Raw genomic sequence first — 24,815 nt, 5'->3', positions numbered from 1 at the left:
TCTGCTACGCCATGTGGGTTGCTCCTTGGCCACCTGGGGATAGAACTCATGATGCAAAGGCTACAGATTGCTTTATAGTGTGGTACTTAACCCTTTGCACCACCAGGGAGGCACCTGTTATGACTTTTTGATGTATCATTCCCTTTATCATTATATAGTGTATTCCTAGTCTCTTGCTACCATTTTTTGAAAAGATTTAGTTATGTATGCATACAAAAACTCAGGTACAGGCAAGAAGTATGGGATGTGAGACGATTCTCCAGATAGAGAGCGGGGAACAGAAAAGGTAGTTAGACTGAAGTACACTGCTGAGGGGAGCAGCGGGTGAGACAGGAGAGGTCTGCTGCGCCATGTGGACCTATCCCTGGCAGGCCAGTGTTCGAACTCTCGCTACAGAGGCTGCAGACAGCTTCACAGCACTGTCTATAACCCCTTGCGCCACCGGAGAGGCCCTCTTGCTACCATTTTTAATTAGAAATCTATTTAGTCTTTACGTATGTCAGTCCCTGCCTTCCTTGGAGTCCCATATGCTTGTGGGATTATTTTCCAACCTGTTACTTCTGATTGCGATAACCTTTTTATATTTCCTGTTTCTTCACCCTTGTCAAGTTCAGATTTCTTTGTCCTTAATTTTTAGAAATTTTACTATTATATAGCTTGCTGGCAGTCTCATTTTATCTAGGTATGCCATGGTTCTTTAGCTTCCTGTATTTGTACATTTGCTCATTTCTTTAGGTTTGGAACTTTTTCTTAATCATTGTCTGTCCCTTCACTTTATCTTCCCTTCTGGCATTCCTTTTATTATTATGTCACATTTTTTTCATGGAGTCAGATTGATTTTGGCTTGTTTCTTCATTTAAAAAAATCCATTTATTTTTTTAAAATAAATTTTATTTTTATATTCCCCATACAATTGCAACCCCCTTATTTTGACCCCAATCCCTCCCCTCCCTGCCCCCCACCACCCATAGAGTGTCTCTGGTTCATAGAGAGTTGTTTGTTGATTTTGATTTTAACTTTCTTATAGTTATTCCTTTTCCTGGTCCCTTATTTAAGTTTTCTAGATTCCTGTTATGAGTGAGACCATCAGGTATTTTTCTTTTTCTTTCTGGCTTACTTCGCTGAGCATGATCCCTTCCAGTGCAATCCATGTTGCTGCAAATTGCATGTGTTTATCTTTTTTGAATGCTGAGTAATATTCCATGGTATATATGTACCACATCTTCTTGATCCAGTCATCAATTTGGGAATTTGGGTTGTTTCCAAAGCTTAGCTATTGTAAACAGTGCTGCTATAAACATAGGGGTGCAGGTGCTCTTTGGAACTGATGTTTCTGTGTCCTTTGGGTAAATACCTAGGAGTGGAATTGCTGGATCCTATGGAAGCTCTATGTTTAGTAGGTCCAGAAATCTCCACATAGCTCTCCATAGTGGTTGGACCAGTTTGCACTCCCGCCAACAGTACAGGAGAGTTCCTTTTTCTCCACATCCTTGCCAACATTTGTTGTTGCTATTTTTTTTTTTAATATGTGCCATTCTCACTGGTGTAATATGGTATCTCATGGTAGTTTTGATTTGCAAGATAAGTGGTGGGAAGCTAAACACAGCTGCCCAGGTGAGTATGGCCACTGGGAGAGAGCCAGTCACAAAAAGGATGAACAGATTTTAGAATAGAGAATAAAAAGATTTAAATACTCCTATACATGGGACCACAATGGCTTCCTTGCCCCTCCCAAGTACAATGAACCTGGGAGTCCTTACTTTCTTTTTTTAAATAAACTTTTCTTTACTTTTTTAAACAAAGTTTGTTTCTCTCTACTTACTTATCTAAAATGTCTGCAAATTCCTTTTTACAGCTTCGTGGAACAAGAACATGTGGTGGTTCAAGGGCTAAATTAACAGTGCACACTGGCATCAGGATCTTTACAGAGAAATGCTAATAAAGTACATAGATGAGAACATTAAGAAATTAAGAGCTATCCATGCTCTTGCATGTGGTAACTTCGTATTATAAAGATGGCAACTGCCCTCCATATTTTTCTGTAAATTCAATGCAATTTCAGTCAAATTTCGAATCCACAAATTTCAGATTTCTTTTAAATTTAAATAGAACTGCATAAATTGTTAAATCAGCAAATGCAGAACCCAAAACAAATCGTTCATTTTTCATCTATACTGCCAAAATTGAGTGGTTGGCTGGAAAGCATGTAATCTTTGACAAGGCAAAGGAGAGCATGAATAATTTGGAAGCTGTGGGAGCTTGGATTATTCTGTGCCTCAATTATTGAAGAAGGGAATATAACAAGATATTAAGACATACTCAAAGCTGTTAGGAGAAAAAAAAAACATGTATCACTTGTCTAAGAACAGCTATGTAGACTATTGGCAAAGGACCAGAGGTCAAAGGTAGACCCATGTGCAAATGGGAACCTAGTAGTTACTAAATATGTTGGGGAAACTGTATCAGCACATGAAAAAAAAATAAAACCAGATCCAACCTTAAAGTGGACTATAGATATACCTATACAGAAAGGATAAAACTGCAATGTTATTAGGGGGAAATGTAGAATACCTTGGATCTAGAGACAGAAAGACTTCAAGATTTATCAGTAGCAGAGTGGGAGAAAATAAGGGTGATGTCTAAAACTAACAAAGGGTTTTTATCTGGATTATATAAGGAACTCCTGCAACTCAGTAAGAAAAAGAGGCTCTAATAGAAAAAAAATAGGCAAAACATAATAACAGGAAAGTTACAGAAGAGGAAATTCCACAATCATACAGGTTATGTTATCTCAATATGGCTTTAAACTGCATCCCTCTTATTGGAAGCAATGATGAACACTTTTTTTTTTTCCCCCAAGTAGTAGATGGACTTCTGAATATTCTCTTTGGTGAATTGCCTGTTAATATTTGATGCTCATTTGCTAATTGGGTTGTATGATTTTTATTATTGAATTGTGTGAGTTTTTGTATATATTGTATAGTAATCCCTTATCAGTTACATATTGAGTAAATGTATACTATCGACACTATTTTGAATGGCCTTTTTTATTTATTTCCACTTTTATTTTTATCATTTCATTCCTTTTATTAACTTCACATTGGGTTTATTTTCCCTGCTTCAAGTTGCTTTAGGTGTATTATTAGGTTGTTTATTTGGGATTTTTCTTGCTTCTTAATGTGGACCTGCTTGCAGTTACCTTCCCTCTATTTTTTTTTAGATAAATTTTATTTTTATATTCCCCATACAATAGATGACTGGATCAAGAAGATGTGGTACATATTTACCATGGAATATTACTCAGCATTCAAAAAAGATAAACACATGCAATTTGCAGCAACATGGATGGCGCTGGAAGGGATCATGCCCAGCGAAATAAACCAGAAAGAAAAAGAAAAATACCGGATGGTCTCACTCATAGCAGGAATCTAGAAAACTTAAATAAGGGGCCAGGAAAATGAATAACTATAAGAAAGTGAAAATCAAAATCAACAAAAAACTATGAACCAGTGACACTCTATGGGGGGTAGAAGGAGGGAGGGGAGGGATTCAGGTCAAAATAAGGGGGTTTCAATTGTATGGGGAGTATAAAAATACAATTTATTATAAAAAAAAGAATAGTCACAGACCACAATGCCATAAAGCTAGAAATTAACCATGAAATGAATTTTGGAAGAAACCAAAACTTGTGAAGACTGAACAAAATGCTTCTGAACAACTCTTGTGTCAATAGACAATTCAAAGAGTTCAAAAAATATCTATAGACTAGTGAAAATGGAGAAACAAGCTACTGGATCCTATGGGATACTGCTAAAGCAGTACTAAGTGAGAAGTTTATAGCAATACAGGCCCACATTATATCAAAGAGAGACTGCAATTTAACAATCTAATTCTGCAGTTGAAGATACAAAAAAAAGAATAATGAAAGAGATCCAAACACCAATAGAAGAAAAGACATAATAAAAATTAGGGCAGAAGTAAATGAAATAGTAACAGTGCAACAAAACAGTCCATGAAATAGAAGACAGCCCAAAAGTCCCATAGGGTGGGGGGCGGGAGGGGAGGAGAGGGCGAACTTGACAAGCCATTAACTATGCTTACAAAGAAGAGAGAAAACCCAAATTAATAGAATCAGAATCAATGCAAGAGGCAAAATTACAACAGATACTGCAAAAGTACATAGGATCATAAAAACATCTCTACGCAAACACACTAGACAACCTAGAAGAAATGGATACCATTTTAGACTCATAACACCTCCCAAAATTAGTCAGGATGAAATAAACAGCTTAAACAGTGTAATCACAAGTGCCAAAATTGAAAGAATAATAAAAAGTCTCCCTAAGAACAAAAGTCCAGGACCAGATGGCTTCTCCAATGGATTCTACCATTTTTTAAAAGATTTATTTTATTTATTTATGCATGCATACATTTTGAGTTGATTTTTGTGTATGGTGTGAGGTAGTGGTCAAGCTTCATTCTTTTGCATGTAGCAACCCAGTTTTCCCAGCACCATTTATTGAACAAACTTTCTTTGCTCCAATGCATAGTCTTTGCTCCTTTGTCAAAGATTAGTTGACCATAAATCTCTGGGTTTATTTCTGGATTTTCTATTCGATTCCATTGGTCTGTGTGTCTGTTCTTGTTCCAATACCATGCAGTTTTGATGATTATGGCGTTGTAGTATAGTTTGAAGTCTGGGAGTGTGATGCCTCCATTCCCTTCTTTTTTTTTTTTCAGGAGAGATTTGGCTATTCAGGGATTTTCGTGAATCCATATGAATTTCATCAATAATTGTTCTATTTCTTTGAAGAATGACATTGAAATTTTTATTGGAATAGCATTGAATCTGTGTATTGCTTTTGGTAGGATGGCCATTTTAATAATGTTTATTCTTCCAATCCATGAACAGAGGATGTCTTTCCATTTCTTTGTGTCTTCTTCTATTTCTTTAAACACTGTTTTATAGTTTGCTTTGTAAAGGTCCATTACCTCTTTTGTGAGATTTATTCCCAAGTATTTGATTTTTTTGTTTCGATAATAAAAGGAACGTTTCTTTTGATTTGTTCTTATTCAGATTTATTGTTTGTGTTTAGGAAGGCTACTGACTTTTGTGTGTTGATTTTGTATACTGCCACTTTTCTAAACTGATTGATGAGTTTAATTAGTTTTTCTGTGGAGTTTTTGGGGTTCTCTATGTATATTATCATATCATCTGCAAATAGTGATAGTTTGACTTCTTCTATTCCTATTTGGATTCCTTGTATATCTTTCTCTTCTCTCTTTGCTCTGGCTAGGACTTCCAGTATTATATTGAAAAGCAGTGGTGAGAGTAGACATCCTTGTCTTATTCCAGATCTTAATGGAAATGCTTTCAGCTTTTCACCATTGAGAATGGTACTGGCTGTTGTCTTTTCTTTGATTTTATTTATTTATTCTTTTAATAACTTTTTTTTTGGCCTTCTTTCTTTGTTATTCGTCCCTCTGAGGTTCTGGCTTTAGGACTCCTTGTAGTATTTTTTGGAGTGGGGGTTTAGTCGTAATGAAATTCCAGAGTTTCTGTTTATCTGGGAAGGTCCTTATTCTTTCTTCATAGAGGAAGGAGAACTTTGCAGGATAGAGTATTCTTGGTTGGCATCTGTTTTCTTGGAGTCCGTTGACTATGTCCCCCCACTCTCTCCTTGCCTGTAGTGTTTCTTCGGAGAAATCTGATGTCAGCCTGGTTGGTTTCCTTTTGAATGTTATCTGTTTCTTCCCTCTTGTCAGCTTCATTAATTTCTCCTTGTCCTGGATTCTTGGGAGCTTTACTATTATGTTTCTTGTTGTATTTTTCCTTTTGTTGTGGAAGTTTGGTGTTCTTCTTGCTTTTTGTATATCAATTTTCAGCTACTTCTTCACGTTTGGGAAGTTCTCTTCAATTATCTCCTTGAATATTTTCTCAGTTCCTATATCTCTCTCCTCTCCTTCTGGGATTCCTATAAGTCTTATATTTCCTTTCCTTATGGAGTCAGATAGTTCCCAAAGTCTTTCTTTGGTCTTTTTCCTTCATACTTCTCTTTCCTATTCTGTTTTGGTTCTTTTTATTTCTGTGTCTTCAAGAGTACTTATTCATTCTTCCATTTCATCTATTCTGCTTTCATTGCTTTTCCCAGAGTCCTTCAGTGCCTCCATTAATTCTTTGATCTCCTGCATTTCTTTTAGTTCCCTCTTTAGGTACTCAATTTCATTCTTCTGATCATTGATTAGTTTTCCCTTATCATTGTTTTTTTTATGACTTCTGCCATTTTTTAAATCATGGCAATTTTAAATTCTCTTTCTGGAAGGCTCAGAAATTCTTCCAAGTTACTGTCGTTGTAATCTGGGGGATGGTTTTCTTTTTGTGGTGTGCTTTTTTTCCTGAGGAGTTGTTAGGTTGCATGTGGTTCTTCTACTCTCTACTGTCTGTTTTCTAATTTTCTGTATGCATTGGGACACTGTGTTTCTGGGACTGGCCGTCATCTTGTGTGAAAGTTGGTTTTAAGCAGTCTTTAAAATGGCGATGTGGGACGCACTCCCTACACGCCTGGTCTGCCTTGACGGTGGGTTCCCACTCCCCCTCTGGGCTCTGACTGCAGGCCAGAAGGGGCCTGGCGTGGGAGAACTTCCCAGCTCACCTCTGGCTCCTCAGGGAGCCTTCTGCTGGTTTTAGGCAGTCTTTACTGAAGATACTTCCCTCTTAAAACCATTTTCATTACACCACATAGATTTTGGTATCTTGTATCCTCATTTTTATCATCTAAATATATGTTTTGGTTCTTTTTAATTTCCCTTTTTATCCAATCACTGTCAAGAAGTATAGTGTTTAGTCTCCACATATTTATATATATTTTTTTCATTTTTTCCCCTCATAGTTTTTATCTAACTTTATTATATTATGGCCATATATAGTATTTGGGATAATCCCAACATTTGTTGTTTCATTGACAACTCACTTGTATCCCTACATGTGGACTGTTCTTGAAAATGTTCCATGTGTACTTGACAAAAATGTGTAACTAAACAGTGTTTAGTTAAATGTGTAACTCCACATTTGGGTGGAACATTCTATAAATATGCTAAACCTATTTGGTTAAGGATAGTATTTCCTTATTTATTCTTTGTCTTGTTGATCTGTCCATAGTCATAAGTGGGCTATTTAAATCAACTAGATAGGTCTTTCATATGCCACTACTGCTACTGCCAAACCTCTGCATCATGCAACCGTTGTGAATTCAACAATACTCTATGACATCACTGTAAATAGTGAATTCTTGGGTCACATCTCCTTAGAGCTGTTTGCAGACAAAGTTTGAAAGACAGCAAAAAACTTTCATGCTATGAACATTGAGATAGGATCAAGTTATAAATTTTCCTACTTTCACAGAATTATTCCAGGATTTGTGTCAGAGTGGTGACTTCATATGCCATAATGACAGTGTCAACAAGTCTATCTATGGGAGAGAACTTTCATAAGAATTTCATCCTGAAGCATACAGATCCTGGAATTTTGTCGATGGCAAACACAGAACGCAACACAAATTGTTCATTTTTCATCTATACTGTCAAAATTGAGTGGTTGGATGGAAAGCATTTGATCTTTGACAAGGCAAACAAGAGCATGAGTATTCTGGAAGCTTTAGGAGCTTGGATTTTTCTGTGCCTCAATTATTCTGTGTCTTTGCCTAGATTATTCTATGCCTTAACTATTCTGTACCTTTCACTCAAAATATGAACAGGGAAATTTGAGATAAGGGACCTCTCAGGTCAAAAGTCCCACTATGAGGATCAATACATGTTGAAAACAGCAATAAATATGCTTAGAGTATCAAAAACACTGTAGCTTCACTTGACTCCCTGATTCGCAGCCTTGATTAGGACCAAATTGTTAAGCATCTCCCACACACGTATGCATACTCCATTTGTCTGCTTGTTTCTTCAATCTTTTTTTTTTTCTACTTGATTCTGAGTAAAAATGAAACAGCCCTTGGAGCTAGGCTCCACCTTCAGAGTGGAGTCTCTCTAGGCTTCTCATTGTTCTGTGCATGGACTCTGAGTAATCATTTTTTATCCTGTCCACACATCCTAACAAGTATGGCTTTGTGTGCACATGGCAAGACAATCAAGAAAATCAACATTGATAACAGGATAAATCTAATCAATTTGAATTGTTTTATCACCAGACTATTCTGTCTGTAGTTCAGGAGAGCACCCCTTCATACCTACCTCCTCAAAATATCCTGTCGGGAATGAATAATCTTTATTGAATAATTTATTGAATGAATAATCTTTACAAATAATCTTTGTTCATTCCCTACAGTTTTTTGGGTTAAACACTTTCCTTATTCCCTTCCAAGCCCAGTTGGATTGCAGAGTTAAGTTGATAATTATTAAATAAACAGTGAACAGAAAAAACAAACCCCTAGTAATTGTGCTGTTGTCACTATCTCTTTACTTCTATTATTAGTTGTCATGTATTTTGGTGCTCCAGCTATCAGGGCACATATATTTGTGAGGATTATTTCTTCTTCTTTTATTATCATTTATCAGGATACAGTATCCATATCCACCTCATATCACCTTTCTAAATTAGAAGTCTATTTTATATAAGTATAGCTAACTTCTTGATGTTTTTTATTGCCATTTGGTTGTAGAAGTATCTTCTAGTCTTTGTCTTCACTTGTCTTTGTTGTTGAAATTTTCAAAATAAATAACAAAACGGTGAACTTTGATTTGAAGGCCACTCAGCCACTACACACCTTTTAAGTGGTGAAATACTTTAGGCCCAATTTAAATCTCAATTTATAATTATTGAGATATAAGTGTTCATTATCATTTTTTTATTTTATTGTTTTACATTTGTTGGGAGGTTTTTATTTTTTTTTCCATTTTTGAGGTTGTATTTTAATGTTTTGTTTAGGTTTCATTTTTGCTATTTTATGAACTACTTCTACTTATTTTTACTCAAAGGTCTCTTGAAGTTAGTATATGATGGACTATTTGTATCACCCTTATCTCAAATAGGTCCTGATGGTCCCACATTGCTATTTTCTTCCTTCTCTTCCATTTCATCTGATTTATAGGTTTGTTACCCTTATATTCATTGGTTCTGTTGCTTTCTGATAGCCCATTTAATGCTTTATCATATGCAGCTTGTTGTTAATAAATTATTTTATTTCTTTTGTTTTTAGTGAAGCCCTTTATTTTTCCTTGTGTATTGAGTGTTAATCTTTCCTTCTGGCTTATTTCACTTAGCACAATTCCTTCTAGCTCCATCCAGGTTGCTGTGAATGACATTAGTTTATCTTTTTTGATTGCTGAATAATATTCCATTGTATATATATTTATATATATATGTATATATGTATATATATGTGTGTGTATATATATATATATATATATATATATATATATATACATACACATACACACACACACACCACATCTTCTTGTTCCAGTTATCTATTTTTGGGCATTTGGGCTGATTCCAGGTTTTTCCTATTGTAAATAGTGCTACAGTAATCATAGTTGTGCAGGTGCTCTTTTGAATCACTGTTTTTGTGTCCTTCGGGTAGATCCCTATGAGTGGAATTGCCAGATTGCATGGTAGCTCCATTTTTAGTAGACTGAGGAAACTCCAGACAGCTTTCCACAATGGTTGGACCAGTTTGCACTCCTGCCAGCAATGTAGAATACTCCTTTTTCAACACATCCTCGCTAACATTTGTTGTTGCTTGTTTTTTGTTTGTTTGTTTTTTTTTTTTTTTGATATGTGCCATTCTTACTGGTGTAAGGTGGTATCTCAGTGTGGGACTGAGCACAATGATATACAAAGAACTCACAGGGCTCAACAAAAACAGAATAAATAATTCAGTCAAGAAATATGCAGAAGAACTCAAAAGACATTTCTCCAAAGAGGAAATGCAAATGGCCAACAGACATATGAAAAAATGATCAACATCCCGTATAATTAGGGAAATGCAAATAGTGCATTAACGTTTAAGGTGATTGTCGATATGAGAAAGTCTGCTATTGCCATTTTGGTGATTATTTTGTGTTCCATTTTTCTGTTCATTCCCCTGTTGGTTTAGGTTTTTTAAAGTTTTTTTTAAAATATTTTTTTAAATATTTTAATTTATTTCTTTACACAAGAACTGGGGTACAGGCCAGATTTGCAGGAGGGTGAGAGGATTCACCAGAGACAGAGCGGGGAACAGAACAGGCAGACTGACTGAAATACACTGCTGATGGGAGCAGCGGGAGAGACAGGGGAGGTCTGCCGCACCATGGGGTACCCTCACTGGCAGGCCAGGATCATACAAGCGGACAGCTTACAGTGCTGCGTTCAACCGCCTGTGCCACCAGGGGAGGCCCTGGTTTAGGTTTTAAGGCCCTTTATAATATTTTCTGACATGGGGATTTAGTAGAAGTGAAATTCTGAAGATTTTGTTTGTATGAGAAGGTCTTTATTTTTCCCTTATAAAAGGAAGAAATTTTTGCAGGATAAAGAATTTTTGGCTGAAAATTTTTTGTCTTGGAGGGTTTTTTTAATATGTTGTTCCAGTCTCTTCTTTCCTTTACTGTTTCTTCAGGGAAATCTGTCAGCCTGATTAGTTTTTTTTCTTTTTTTTTTTTTTTTTTTTTTAATAGAGGCATGTTTTATTTATTTATTTGTTTGTTTGTTTGTTTTTGTTTATACATGCACTGGGTACAGTCAGAAGCGCGGGAGGGTGAGAGAATTCACCAGAGCCAGAGCAGGGAGCAGAGCAGGCAGAAGGACCGAAGTACACTGCTGAGGGGAGCAGCGGGCGGCAGGAGAGGTCTGCGCGCCATGTGGGACCCTCCTCTGGTGGCCGGGGAGCAGCCGGGGATCGAACCGGCGCCGCAGAGGCCGCGGGCAGCTTCGCAACCCAGCGCTCAACCGCTGCGCCACCGGGGAGGCCCCAGCCTGATTAGTTTTACTGTGTAGGTTATCTGTTTCCCCTCACCAGATTCATTATTTTTTCTTTGTCTTGTACATTTGCAATTTTTACTATTATTTGTTTTACTGTAGTTTTCTTTTCATTATGATTGTTTGGAGTTTTTCCACCATCTCCTATACCTATTTTCATTTCCTTCTTCAATTTTGGAAAGTTTTTTTTTTTTTTCCCAATTATTTCCTTGAATAGTTTCCCAGTTCACTCATCTCTTCTGCTTCTGGGATCCCTATAACTTTTTTATATTTCCTTTCCTCATGGTGTTAGATAATTCATGAACTATTTCTTCATTCTTTTCCCTTTGTACCTCTCTTTCTTTTCCCCTTTTTTGTTATATCTGTTTCTTCAAGAGTACTGATTAATCCTTCTATTTCTTCTACTCTATTTTCATGACTTTTCTCAGAACTTTTCAGTTCTTCTATTGATTTTTTAACCTCCTCCAGTTCGTTTACTTTTTTTCTTTAAAGATTCAATCTCATTCTCCTATTTATTCTGCTCCTTTTCTGCTTTTTTATTATTAATTTTATTTTTTAATATTTTTTGCAATGTATGCTTTCCCATCTCAGTTATAGTCCCCCGTGCAATCCCCACTACCAATTGACCTTGTGCTCTTCTCATCAGTTTTGATCATACTCTCCCCCTGCAGAATGTCTCTGGTTTATAGTTTCTTGTTGATTTTGATTTTCACTTTATTATAACTTTTTCCCTGATATCTTATTTATATCCTCTACATTCCTGCTATAAGTGAGACCATCTGGTATTTTTCTTTTTCTTTCTGGCTTATATTACTGAGCATGATCACTTCCAGCTCCATCCATTTTGCTGCAAATGACATGAGTTTATCTTTATTGATTGCTAATATTCCATTGATTCTTCTTGATCCAGTCATTTATTTTTGGGCATTTGGATTGTTTCCATAGCTTACCTATTGTAAATAGTGCTGCAATAAACATAGGGGTGCAGGTGTCCTTTTGAATCAATGTTTTTGTGTCCTATGGGTAGATACCTAAGAGTAGAATGGCTGGATCATATCGAAGCCCCTTTATTATTTATTATTTTTTAATATTACTTTTTTATTGTTTTACACCACTGTTCAATTTTAAACAATATTTATTTCCCCCATCCCCTCAGTTGTAGTCCCCATAGAATTTCCTTCACCAATGAACCCATGCACCATCACCTCAGTTCCCTGTTCTCCTCCCTTCCTCTGATCCCTCTCCCTCCTCCTCCCCTGCAGTATATCTCTGATTTATAGTTGTCCTTTATTGCTTTGTTGTGTTTTGTGCTGTTATTCTTTTTTTTACACCAATGTTTTATTTGGTTCCCCTATATTCCTGCTATAAGTGAAACCATCTGATATTTTCTTTTTCCTTCTGGCTTATTTCACTGAGCATAATTCCTTCTAGTTCCATCTACATTGCTGCAAATGGCATGGATTTATCTTTTTTGATTGCTGACTAATATTCCATTGTGTGTATATGCCACATCTTCTTGATTCAGTCATCTATTTTTGGCATGTGGGTTGGTTCCAGGTTTTACCTATTATAAATGGTGCTGCAATAAACATAGGTGTACGGGTGTTCTTTTGAATGTTTTTGTGTCCTGTGGGTAGATCCCTAGGAGTGGAATTGACGGATCATACGGTAGCTCCATTTTTAGTAGACTGAGGAAACTCCAGAAGACTTTCCACAGTGGTTGGACCAGTTTGTACTCCCACCAGCAATGTGAGAGAGTTCCTTTTTCACCACATCCTCGCCAACAATTGTTTTTGCTAATTTTTTGATATGTGTCATTCTTACTGGTGTAAGGAGGTCTCTCAATGTGGTTTTGATTTGCATTTCCCTGATTACAAATGATGTTGAACATTTTTTCATATGCCTGCTGGCCATTTGCATTTCCTCTTTGGAGAAATGTCTTTTAAGTTCTTCTGCCTATTTTGACTGGATTGTTTATTTTTGTTGAATTTTGTTAGCTCTTTGTATATCTTTGTGATTAGTCCCTTATCATTAGTACTGTGTGCCAAAAATTTCTCCCAATCAGTGAGGTGTATCTTTGTTTTAGTTACTGTGTCTTTTGCTGTACAGAAGCTCTATAATTTGTTATAGTCTCATCTGTTTATCCTTTCCTTCACTATCTTTGCTTTGAATGATGTGTCTTTAAAGATGTTATTGATGTGTATCTTGTGTACTACCTTACCTATTTGTTTTGTTCTATATATTTTCTGGATTCAGGTCTTATTAGTTATTTGATCCATTTTGAGTTGCTTTTTGTGCATGGTGTGAGGTAATATTCAAGTTTCATTTTTTTACATGAAGCAACACAGTTTTCCCAGTACCATTTATTGAACAGACTTTCTTCATTCCATTGCATATTCTTTGCTCCTTTGTCAATGATTAGTTGTCCATAAATCTGTGGGTTTATTTCTGGGTTTTCTATTCAATTACATTGGTCTGTCTGTCTGTTCTTATTCCAGTACCATGCAGTTTTATGATGGATTTGTAGTATAGTCTGGTCTGAGTGTGTGATGCCTCCATTCCCTTCTTCCGCCCCCCCCCAGGAGATCTTTGTTTTTTTGGGGGGGTTTTAGGTAGCTCCATATGAATTACATCAATATTTGTTCTATTTTATTTGAAGAATGCCATTGAAACTTTTATTGGAATAGCACTGAATCTGTAAATTGCCCTTGGTAGGATGGCCATTTTGATAATGTTAATTCTTCCAATCTATGAGCAGGGGATATCATTCCATTTCTTTGTGTCTTTCTTTATTCTTTTAGCAATGTTTTATAATTTTCTTCATATAGACCCTTTACCTCTTTTGTTAGGTTTATACCCAAGTATTTGATATTTTTTTGATTCAATAAGAAAAGGGATGGTTTTCTTGATTTTGTCTTCTTCACATTTACTGTTTGCATATAGGAAAATCTACTAATTTTTAAAAATATTTTATTTTATTTTATATATTTTTACATCATTTTTCATTTTTGCACAATGATGCTCTTTGATCTTGGTTATGGTCCCCATACAATTCCCCCCACCTTTATGACTGTAATCTCTTCTCCCCTCATCCCCATTGTGTGTCTTTGGTTGACACTTGCTTGTTGATTTTTTTTTTAAGATTTATTTCTTTATTTTATACAAGAACCAGGGTACAGACCAGATGTGCGGGAGGGTGAGAGGATTCACCAGAGACAGAGTGTGACAGAGTGGGGAACAGAACAGGCAGACTGACAAAATGCACTGCTGAGGGTAGTAGTGGTTGAAGCAGGAGAGGTCTGCCCCACCATGTGTGACCCTCGCCAGCCTGCCAGGATAAAACCAGCACTGCAGAGGCTGTGAACAGCTTCACAGCCTGGCGCTCAACTGCCTGTGCCACCAGGGAAGGCCCGCTTGATGCTTTTGATTGTTAATTTATTATAATTGGTCTTTTTCCTGGTCCTTTATTTAGGTTTTCTAAATTCCTGTTATGAGTGAGACCATCCATTTTTTTTTCTTTTTCTTTCTGGCTTATTTCGCTGAGCACGATCCCTTCCAGCTCTCTCCATGTTGCTGCAAATTGCATGAATTTATCTTTTTTGATTGCTGAGTAATATTCCATTGTGTATATTACCACATTTTCTTGATCCAGTCATCTATTTTTGGGCATTTGGGTTGTTTCCATAGCTTAGCTATTGTAAATAGTGCTGCTATGAACATAGGGGTGCAGGTGACCTTTTGAATTAATGATTCTGTGTCCTTTGTCCACCCAGGAGTGGGATTCCTGGGTCATATAGAAGCTCCATCTTTAGCAGGTTGAGGAATCTCCATGCAGGAAAGCTACTGATTTTTGCGTGTTGATTTTGTATCCTGCTACTTTACCAAACTGGTTGATTATTTTGATCATTTTTTCTGGGGAGTTTTGGGGTACTCTATGTATATTATCATATCATCTGCAAATAGTGATAGTTTTACTACTTGTTTCCCTATTTGGATCCCTTCTATGTCTTTCTCTTGTCATTACTCTGGCTAAGACTTCCAGAAGTATATTTAAAAGCACTGGTGAAAGTGGACATCCTTGTCTTGTTCCAGATCTTGAGGGAAAGGCTTTCAGCTTTTCACCATTGAGAATGGTATTGGCTATGGGCTTGTCATGTATGGCCTTTGTTATGTTAAGGTATGTTCCTTCTATCCAGAGAATTTGGGGAGCCGTTATCATAAATGGATGTTGAACTTTGTTGAATGCTTTCTCAGCATCAATTGATATGATCACATGGTTTTTATTTGTCTTTTTGTCGATGTGATGGATTACATTGATTGATTTTCAGATTTGAATCATTCTTGTGTCCTTGGAATAAATCCTACTTGGTCATGATGAATTGTCTCAGTGCTGCATTATTGGATTCTGTTGGCTAGGATTTTGGGGGGGATTTTTGCATTAGTTTTCATTAGAGAGATTGGCCTGTAGTTTTCTTATTTGTGATGTAGTTTTTAGGTTTTGGTATTATTGTAATTTGGGTTCATAAAACGTGTTTGGCACTAATCCTTCCTTTTCATTTTTTGAAAGATTTTGTTTGTGTAGGATAGGCACTAGTTTGTTTCTGAAGGTTTGGTAGAATTCATTTGTAAATCCATCTGGACATGGGCTTTTGTTTTTAGGGAGGGTTTTTATTACAGTTTCAATTTCACTCCTTGTGATTAGTCTGTTTAGCTGTTCTAGTTTTTTGTTTTTTTTTAATCTAGCTTTGGATGATTGTAAATTGTTTGCATATATAACTGTTCATCATAGTCTCTGATTAATTTTTTGATTTCTGCTGTGTCTCTAGATTATTGAATATGTTTGTATATATAACTGTTCATCACAGTCTCTGATTAATCTTTTGATTTCTGCTGTGTCTGTTGTAATGTCTCCCTTTCCATATATGATCTTTTTATTTGTGCTTTCTCCCATTTTTTTCTTTGTGAGGCTGGCAGTGGGTTTGTCTATTTTGTTTATTTTTTTCAAAGAACCATTGAACTTCTGTTTCATTTATTTCTGCTTTGATTTTTATTATTTCCTTTCCTTTACTGGCTTTTTGTTTTTGTTGTCGTTGTTGTTGCTCTTTCTCCAGTTCTTTAAGTTTGGAGGTTAGTTAGGTTGTTACTTTGAGTTCTTTCTTGTTTCTGATGTGAGCCTTTATTACTATATATTTTCCTCTTATAACTGCTTTTGTTGTGTCTTATATGTTCTGAAGTGTTGTGTCCTCATTTTCATTCATCTCAAGGTATTTTTTAATTTCTTCCTTGATCTCCTCATAACTCAATGGTTTTCTAGTAGTCTGGGCTTCAATCTCCATGAGGTAGGATGGTTACTTGCTTTCTTTTCATGGTTTATTTCTAGTTTGATGCCTTCATGATCAGAGAAGATATTTGGTATGATTTTGATCTTAGTGTGTTTGTTGAAGTTTGTCTTGTGTTCTCATATGTGGTCAGTACTGGAGAATGATTTATGTGCACTTGAAATAATGTGTACTCAGATATTTTTGGGGGTGTAGTGTTCTATAGATATCTGTTAAGCCCATGAGCTCTAGGTCCTTATTTAGAGCTCTAGTGTCCTCGCTTACTTTTTGTCTCATTGGTCTATACATTGTTGAGAGTCGTGTGTTGAAGTCTCCTACTACATATTTATTTTCTCTAATGTCTGTTTTCAGAGATGATAAAAATTGATATATTTTGGTGATCCATGTGTTGGTGCGTATATGTTGATGAGAGTTATGTCTTCTTGATGTATTGCCCCCTTAATTATAAAGTAGTGACTGTTTATGTCTCTTTTTAACTTTTTTTAATTTGAAGTCTATTTTATCTAATATAATTATAGCTGTTTTTCCTTCTTTTTTGGTCCCTTTGTTTGGAACATTGTTTTCTGTTCTTTTACTATCAATCTATATTTATCTTTTGGAGTTAAATGTGTTTTCTGAAGAGAGTAAAAGATTGGGTTCTATTTCTTAATCCAGCCTGTGACTCTGTGTCTTTTTATTGATGAGTTTAGTCCATTTACCTTTAGAGTTAATATTGATATGGTGGCTTCTGTATTTGCCATTTTGTTTGTCTTTTTGTGATTTTATTTCTTGTCTTGTTGCATTCTTCATATTCATCTCTCCATTGGTTTTGGCTTTAGGGCTTCATAATAATGGTCTCAGTGACTAAAAAAACTGAAGTAAGCTGAAGCCCATACCATAGACATTAGTGCTCCTCCTACTTGATGTTGGTACTAAAGGAAAAAGACCTTATGTCTACAGTCACCTTTGGAGGCCTAAATTAGAAAATTTAAGCAATTGGGCTGTCAAGGAGAACACAGAGGGTGATGTTAGTGTCAGCTCATTTCATATTTTCTTGTTTTCAATCCCTTGCCTATATGCTGCACCCTCAGTAACCCTCTAATTTGAATGGGTTTGAGAGAGAGGTGAAAAATACTCACAAAATGGAGTTTAAAGTGACATTTTTTCCTGTACAAAACGTGGTTAATAATTCCCTAATGAATGGATACAATAAGACATTATATATGGTAAGATCTTAAACAAGACATAAGACTTATACATTCTATCTGGTGGGAGTCTTACCAGATCAAAGTTGGGCCAAAAATTATTTATTCTAGGAATAACCTTTTCCTGGATGGTGGTCTCTTCTTTCATTCTAATTCTGGCTGTCTGTAACACCACAAAGATACTTTTAACCACCCCTGAGTCTTCCAGAAGATCCTGAGGAAAGTAGATGAGGAATCCATCATTCTCCGCACAATAGCCTTGAGTGACATATTTCTGTGGATCTCCTCTTTAAAGTCCTTTTTACAATACTTTAAATCTATTGTCCCTTCTTCCCCCAGTCAAAGTGAGAAACTCAAGAGTTAGAGAAGGCAAATTTGAAACAGTAATTAGAGAAACAAGTGAATGTAGTGATTCTATGCAGTTGAATACTTTGCAACAAAACCAACAGCAGGTAGTGTGTAATGCTCTTAGTAAATAAGCTTGTAAGTAGTAGAGTCTTGTGGACCATTTGGGACATTCAGAAATAATTCTTCTGGTGATGAGACTTATTTAATTTTAGGTACCTTAAGAGAGAAACAGTTTCCTCCCAGAATATAATGCCTCCACTTTCTCCTCACTTTCTACTCTAGAATCCTCAGAAGGTAGTCAGGTATCACTGAGAACAGTTTTGGTCTCCTTGATCTGCAAGGGGTAATTGAGATTCACCTCTGGAAGCTGTGGAGGGAATGGGCAAGAATTACTAGGAATTGCTGAGAACTGATCATGGAACAGGGATAATGTTGAAATAGTTTTATTGTCACTGTCTCCAAATCCTGGAGGGGATCCCCAAACCCCAGACAGACAGACCTCACACCATAACCCAGAGGTATACCACCTATTCTTCTTCCCAACTTTATAGGTTGGAAGAGATATCTGGACTCGTTTTGTCAATAAGTAGTTTTATGACCAGTATTTAGTTGCTCTGGAGAAAGACCAAGAGGCAGTGTCAGAACAGACCCACTATTTTGTCATTGATGCATGACAGAAGACACCATATATGGGCCTTTTGGACAGCAAAGAAGATCTATAAGCTGGAGATACCATACTGAAAAAGAAAGGTCACTCTATACCCACTGGGGAATCTGATAAAGTGTTACCTCTGAAAAATCAGAGGATTAGTGACTCCCTGGTTGTAAGGGGTTAAGTCTCAGCACTATGAAGCTATCGCCATCCACTGTGGCATGAGTTCAATCCCTGGCCAAGGAGGTGACCCACATAGTGCAGCAGACCTCTCCTGTCTCACCCACTGCTCCCCTCAGTAGTGTATTTCAGTAGATCTACCTGTTTTGCTCCCCACTCTGTTTCTGGTGAATCCTCTCACACCCTGGACCTCTGGCCTATCCCCCAGCTTTTGTATGCATAAAATAAATAAATCTTTAAAAAAAGAAGAAAGGGTGGATGAATTTTAAGTGACAAGGCCTCTGGCTACATCCACAAAGCTCCTATGAATGTACAAGGCAGTGCTTGGGCTCTATGATCTCTATGAGTGGTTGGGCTCCCATGAGTTCCCAGGACAGATAATAGATTTGTAGCTCCAAAGAAAAAGAACAAGTTCAGGATTAAAAATTTAAGTCTTGTCAAAGGGCCAGATGACATGGAGGACAATCCCATCCATAGACACTTGAAATATCCCTGGTTACAGAATAAAACTCTGCTATTGTGGCCCACTCCTCCAGAAAGGGCATAGGTCACAGACAGCTTTTAGGATGCCTAGCACTGGAATAACAGGGCCAGCAGCCAAGACTTGTTTGGAGTAAACTGTCAAATACCACAAAAACTTTCTTTTTTTTTTAAAGATTTTCATTTATTTATTTATTTATTTATTTATTTATTTATTTATTTATTTATACAAGCACTGGGTACAGTCAGAAGCGCGGGAGGGTGAGAGAATTCACCAGAGCCAGAGCGGGAAGCAGAGCAGGCAGAAGGACCGAAGTACACTGCTGAGGGGAGCAGCGGGCGGCAGGAGAGGTCTGCGCGCCATGTGGGACCCTCCTCCGGTGGCCGGGGAGCAGCCGGGGATCGAACCGGCGCTGCAGAGGCTGCGGGCAGCTTCGCAACCCAGCGCTCAACCGCTGCGCCACCGGGGAGGCCCATAAAACTTTCTTTTTTTTTAACTGATAAAACAAACACACACATACAAAATGGCATGAAAACTATGCCTGGAGTTGTATTTTTAGTTCTTTTATTGAATTCCATAAATATGTTCATAAGGCTTTGTGTCATTACAACATCTTATTTTTGTTATTAAACATTTTTAACACACAACTTTGACACTTGTTTGACAGGGTCAAACAGTCAGAAGAAACAAAATGCAGAGCAGCAGGGGTAATCAAAATCACTGTTGCCCATTCATCCACCCCAGCCCACCCCAGCCCCAAAGCACTAAAAGATCACTATTTGGCTTCATACTAGAATTTTTAGAATTCTCCTGTTGCTGTCCTTATAAATCCATTAGAGATATACACATAGAGACAAGGAAAGAGAGTGTGAAAGGGGAGGTGTAAGGACCATCCCATGAAATGGCTGATAGATTATGATAGCAAAGCCTTTTAGAGAGCAAATCCAGGCCTCGTTGAGTTGAGGAAAGAGTAGTTCAGGGCATGCAGAAACAGAGGACATTTGCAGAGTTCTTGAGGATAGCATTGCTGTGCAGACAGAATCAATTGGCTTGGACTCTGAGCCGAAATAATAGGGCTCCCCTTAGGGCTATTTGCCACTGGTCTGCTTTTCTGCCACAGGCTAAGAGAACACTCTAATCAATGGTGAATTTATATCTTGCTTTCACAAGTTGGCATCTGGTAAGTCCAATGGGTTGACTGGATATGAGGTGGGTGGTAAGATAATCCTGATCTTGGAGCCCAGGGCACAGACTCAGGGGAGTGGGGTACAAGGGACCTTGTCCAAGAAATATTGCAGACCCAGATACTTATCCAGGCTTCCCTCCTTGATGTACCCCAAGTTCTGGGAAAACATGTCAAGGTCAAGCATATTTGGGAGGAGTGGAAAATAGGAAAAGGATGTACAATCAAGGGAGGCTTATACAACTGCCAAAACAGATTCTGTTTTCCAGAGAGGCCATTTTAGCTTAGGCACTACATACTAGTTTCCTTGTCAATGAGTCTTAAGTAGCTGAGTCCCTTATTGAGCAACGATGACCAGTCCCGAGCCCTGGCTATCTGCCCACCTCAGGCTTGGCTTACTCTACGAGTTCAATTTGGGTGTGGTGGGATGAAAGTTTAAACATATTATAATTTGATTCCCACAGAGGAAAAGTTCCCAAGCTGGGCAGGGCCTGGTCTAGGAGGTATAGAGAAGTGACTAAGCCAGCTATGCTGAGATTCCCATGCAGTCATGGCTGCTGCTTATTAAGCTGAGGTCCTTTCATGATGAAGCTTTCTCCTATGGGGTCAGGACAAATTCACAATCTCCAGATTCCCTACTAGAGTGGCTCTACATAGCAGGGCTCATTGTCATTTCTTTCTACTCCATTCTCTTGTTCTTCAAGGTCTATCTATTCAAGGGGCAATGTTAGGAGGAGGCATTGGTGTTCCTACACCCACAGGAAGCCTGCCTCTTTGTGCGAGAAGCTAGATTTTCCCAAGAAGAAAAACTGATGAAAATGAGCTTAGGCTATATTACTCCGCAGGCTGCTTGCTTACTTTCTTCAAATTTCTCAGGGTGGGAGAAAGTTGCACACAGGATCATCTTCAAATTAAGACGGGCTCTAACTATGTTATTGCTAGTAATCTTGTGCCAGGAGATTAAGAGAAAGAGTAAAGACAGGGATAGAGGAAGGAAGGAGCCTTGGAAGATTGTTCATGCAATCTGATAACAATGGGAAAAATCAGAAATAACTTGAATGGTAGAAACTGAAGGAATGTATTTTGGGCTGAGGCCATCTCTTTCCATGTCTGTCCCAATTCTTTCCTACAAGAGGTTACTGTCGGTCTTGGATACCATGCAGGTCAAAATTTAAAGGTTTCTGATGGTCTTGGTCAGGTGGGCTCTGTCTTAATCATCTCCAGAGACAGCTATCAATGCAGCATAAGAAATCTGAACATTGGAGCAGGGATGACCAGGTCCCTGAACAGATTGCATTGAAGAGCTCTGATTTAAAACTACTTGGTGTTGGGAGGCAGTTATATTTTTCCCACCACCCTAAGAGATAGAGCTTCAGCCTCTTTGCTCCTAGATCAGATCTTATAAATTTGGGGAGGGACAAGCCTAGAAGGAACACCATAACCAAAGCAGCTCAAAGAAGAGAATAATTGGTCCAAACTGAACCCCAGATGCAAGAATTTAATGGCCCAGTAGTGCTATAATATGGTAATCCCCAGTGCTGGAAGAACCAGCACAATACAGAATGTTCCCTGAACACAAGTCCTATACAAATCATTATCCTCTGGCATTCCTTTGTTTCTGTTTGGTTTCAATCTCTCTACAACACTTAAAACACAGTGAAAGCAATATAAATATCTAGCAGTTATGTCACAGGGCACAACAGAGCATGTCCAGACTGGCAAAACTGAGGAAGAAGATGCAGGTAAAAGACTACTTAGGGCATATGCAGGGCTGCAGGAACATTCGCAGATGATCAGCTGAGGGAGAGGAGAAAGGGGGTCCTCCCTTTACCCATTGAAAAGTGAAAGGGAAAAAAAAATCCAAACTTCCAAACTCCACCACGTCAAATTAAGTACAAAATTCATCAGCATATCAGGAAAGAAATAAACAATATAAACACTTCTATGATAATAATGACAAATCAGTGAATCACTCATGGGGGAGCAAAGAGATTATCTCAACAAGAAAATGAACAAGTAGAAATGCCATTTCTAAAAGGAAATGGGAAGGGAACAAGAATGGAAATTTTTAAAAGGGGTCATGTATTTTGATGTTATTGGTACTTCTTCCTACCAACTATAGATTTCACTTTCCAAAAACAACAAAAAACGGTTTTGGTCCTGCTCTCTGTGTGTGCATATGTTTGTGTATGTGTGTGTGTGTGTGTGTGAGTGTACCTGTGTGCTGTGTGTGTGTACACTTCAGGATCTGTGTGTGTATGTGTACATATATATAAATTTCAACAGTGCTTCTCCGAAAAAAGGTCCATCTATAAATATAATTTTATTTACTTTATTTTAAAATTATCTGCCTCCCTGTAGGTATTATTTTTTGAAGGGGGTTAACCTGCTGAAGTTTTGCCAGAATGGTGACTGGCTGCGCTTGGGTTCGGTGAACTCAAAGACCTGTGACTGAGCGATGCCATCAGGGACCAGGTATTGACCCTGGTTTAACGGGTCCTGCGGTGGTGGGTAGGAAGGAGGAACTGAGCGGGCTGAGTTGACACCTAGAGTAGATAGGAGATCAAAAGGAAAACATATTAGTTAAGTAGTAATGGACTTCTCAAATCACTCAGTGGCCACTTAGGGCAGACAATTCAAGGCAACCTATTTTAGAGGGTATGAACTAGAATTACAAATTATCCAAGGGAAAAATTCCATTCCCTAACAGATTTTGGAATGATGTAGTGTTTACTGCATCACCACACACTTTCTCATCTAGTCAGGTCTGACTAAAAAACATGGAGTGTTGCCTCCAACCATTTTATAGATGAGGACACTGGGAACTAGACAGAAATGTCAGAATCAAGGTCACTAAGAAAAGGATAAAACCTACATGAGTTCAGAGATCTTTCCAAGAAACCATTATCCACTATTCAAGGCTTGGTCTTGCAAGTCCAATAGTCTCCATTTAACTTCAAAGGACTTTGTTTTTCTCCCTCCTTAACTCCACCTGGATGTGTCAAAAGTGCCAGATCTTTTGGGGGAAATGATTTTCAAAATCTAATTTACAAATGATTCAGTGTTCTATACCCGGTTGCAATGAGCCTGTATTTAATAGGGAAATGACACTAGTAGTTGAGGGATAAAGTAAATACACCACAAGAAGATAACTGAAATAAGCCAGAAGGACAAAATGGCATTTAAAAGTTAATTCTTCTGGGCCTCCCTGGTGGCGCAGAGGTTGAACGCTGTGCTGCGAAGCTGTACACAGACTCTGCAGTACCAGTTCAATTCCCTGCCGGCCAGGGAGAACCACATATGGCACATCAGATCTCTCCTGCCTCACAGTGTCCTCTCAGCAGTGTCCTCTGTCCCTCTGCCTGTTCTGCTCCCCTCTCTGGCTCTGGTGAATCCTCACCCTTCCACACAGTGTAAAAAAATAATAACAGTACAAAACACAACAGAGCAAAAACAGACAATTATAGATCAGAGACATATTGCAGGGGAGGAGGAGGGAGAGGGTCAGAGGGAGGGAGGGAGGAGCACAGGGGACTGAGGTGATTGTGCACGTGTGCACTGGGGAAGGAAATTCTATGGAGACTAAACCCGAGGGGGTGGGGGTAAGCAAATATTGTTTAAAAATGATCAATGATGTAAAAAATAATAATAAAATGTAATTTAAAAAGAGTGTGATGCTTCTAGCTTTGTGTTTTCTTGGAATTGTTTTGGCTATTTTGTAGTAATTTATAGTTCTATATAAATTTTGGGATTTTTAAAATTCTATTTCTGTGAAAAAAAAAAGATGCTGAATCCTTAACAGGGTCTACATTGACTCTATAGTTAAATTTGTGTAGTTTGGGTAGCTGATATGAGCATTTTAACAATATTATTTTTCTAATCCAGAATTTCAAAATATCTTCCATTTTTGTTCAATTTCTTTAATAAATGTATTAGAAATTTGAGTGTATACATCTTTTACCTCTGGTTAAATTTATGCCTAAGTATTTTATTGTTTCTGCTTATATTATAAATGTGGATGTTTTATTTCAGGTAATTTATTTTTGGTGTATGGAAATTTTCCATATTTTTGTATGTTGACTTTGCATCTTACAAACTTACAAAATTTGTTTTATGTGTAAAATGTTTTTGGTGGAATTTTTTTTTTGATTTTCTGTATATGCAATCATCATGGAAAATTTTACTTCCCATTTTCTGATTCAGGTAACTTTTACTTCTTTTTTTTCAAATAAATTTTATTTTTATATTCCCCATACAATTGCAACCCCCTTATTTTGACATCATACAGGCCATATATATGTCCTATGGCTAGGACATATATACTGTATTGAATACTGTATTGAATAGCAATACTGTATTCAATAACAATACTGTATTGAATAGCAATGGCTTTCATCTTTCCATCATTGACTATGTTATTAAACATGAGCTTGTTATATATGGCCTGTATGATGTTGAGGCAAATTCCTTCTACACTGAATT

At 37.4% G+C, this 24,815-nt stretch overlaps 1 protein-coding gene across 4 annotated transcripts in view; it reads right to left on the bottom strand.

Moving 5' to 3' along the window:
- Positions 1 to 22,697: 22,697 nt before the first annotated feature.
- Positions 22,698 to 24,815, bottom strand: part of ARHGEF9 (Cdc42 guanine nucleotide exchange factor 9) — a gene marked incomplete at both ends in the record, with an annotated part of 371,843 nt that continues 369,725 nt past the window's right edge. For all 4 annotated transcript variants that reach the window (XM_084259305.1, XM_084259307.1, XM_084259306.1 and 1 more), the window contains one exon: positions 22,698 to 22,879. In XM_084259305.1, the coding sequence (XP_084115431.1) occupies positions 22,698 to 22,879 (182 nt within the window). The remainder of the gene's footprint in view (positions 22,880 to 24,815) is intronic.

Source organism: Talpa europaea (assembly GCF_964194135.1).
Source record: "Talpa europaea genome assembly, chromosome: X".
In the NCBI taxonomy this organism is placed as follows: domain Eukaryota; kingdom Metazoa; phylum Chordata; class Mammalia; order Eulipotyphla; family Talpidae; genus Talpa; species Talpa europaea.
Note: the sequence above shows the minus strand (reverse complement) of the source record. Positions and strands in the feature narration are given on the sequence as shown.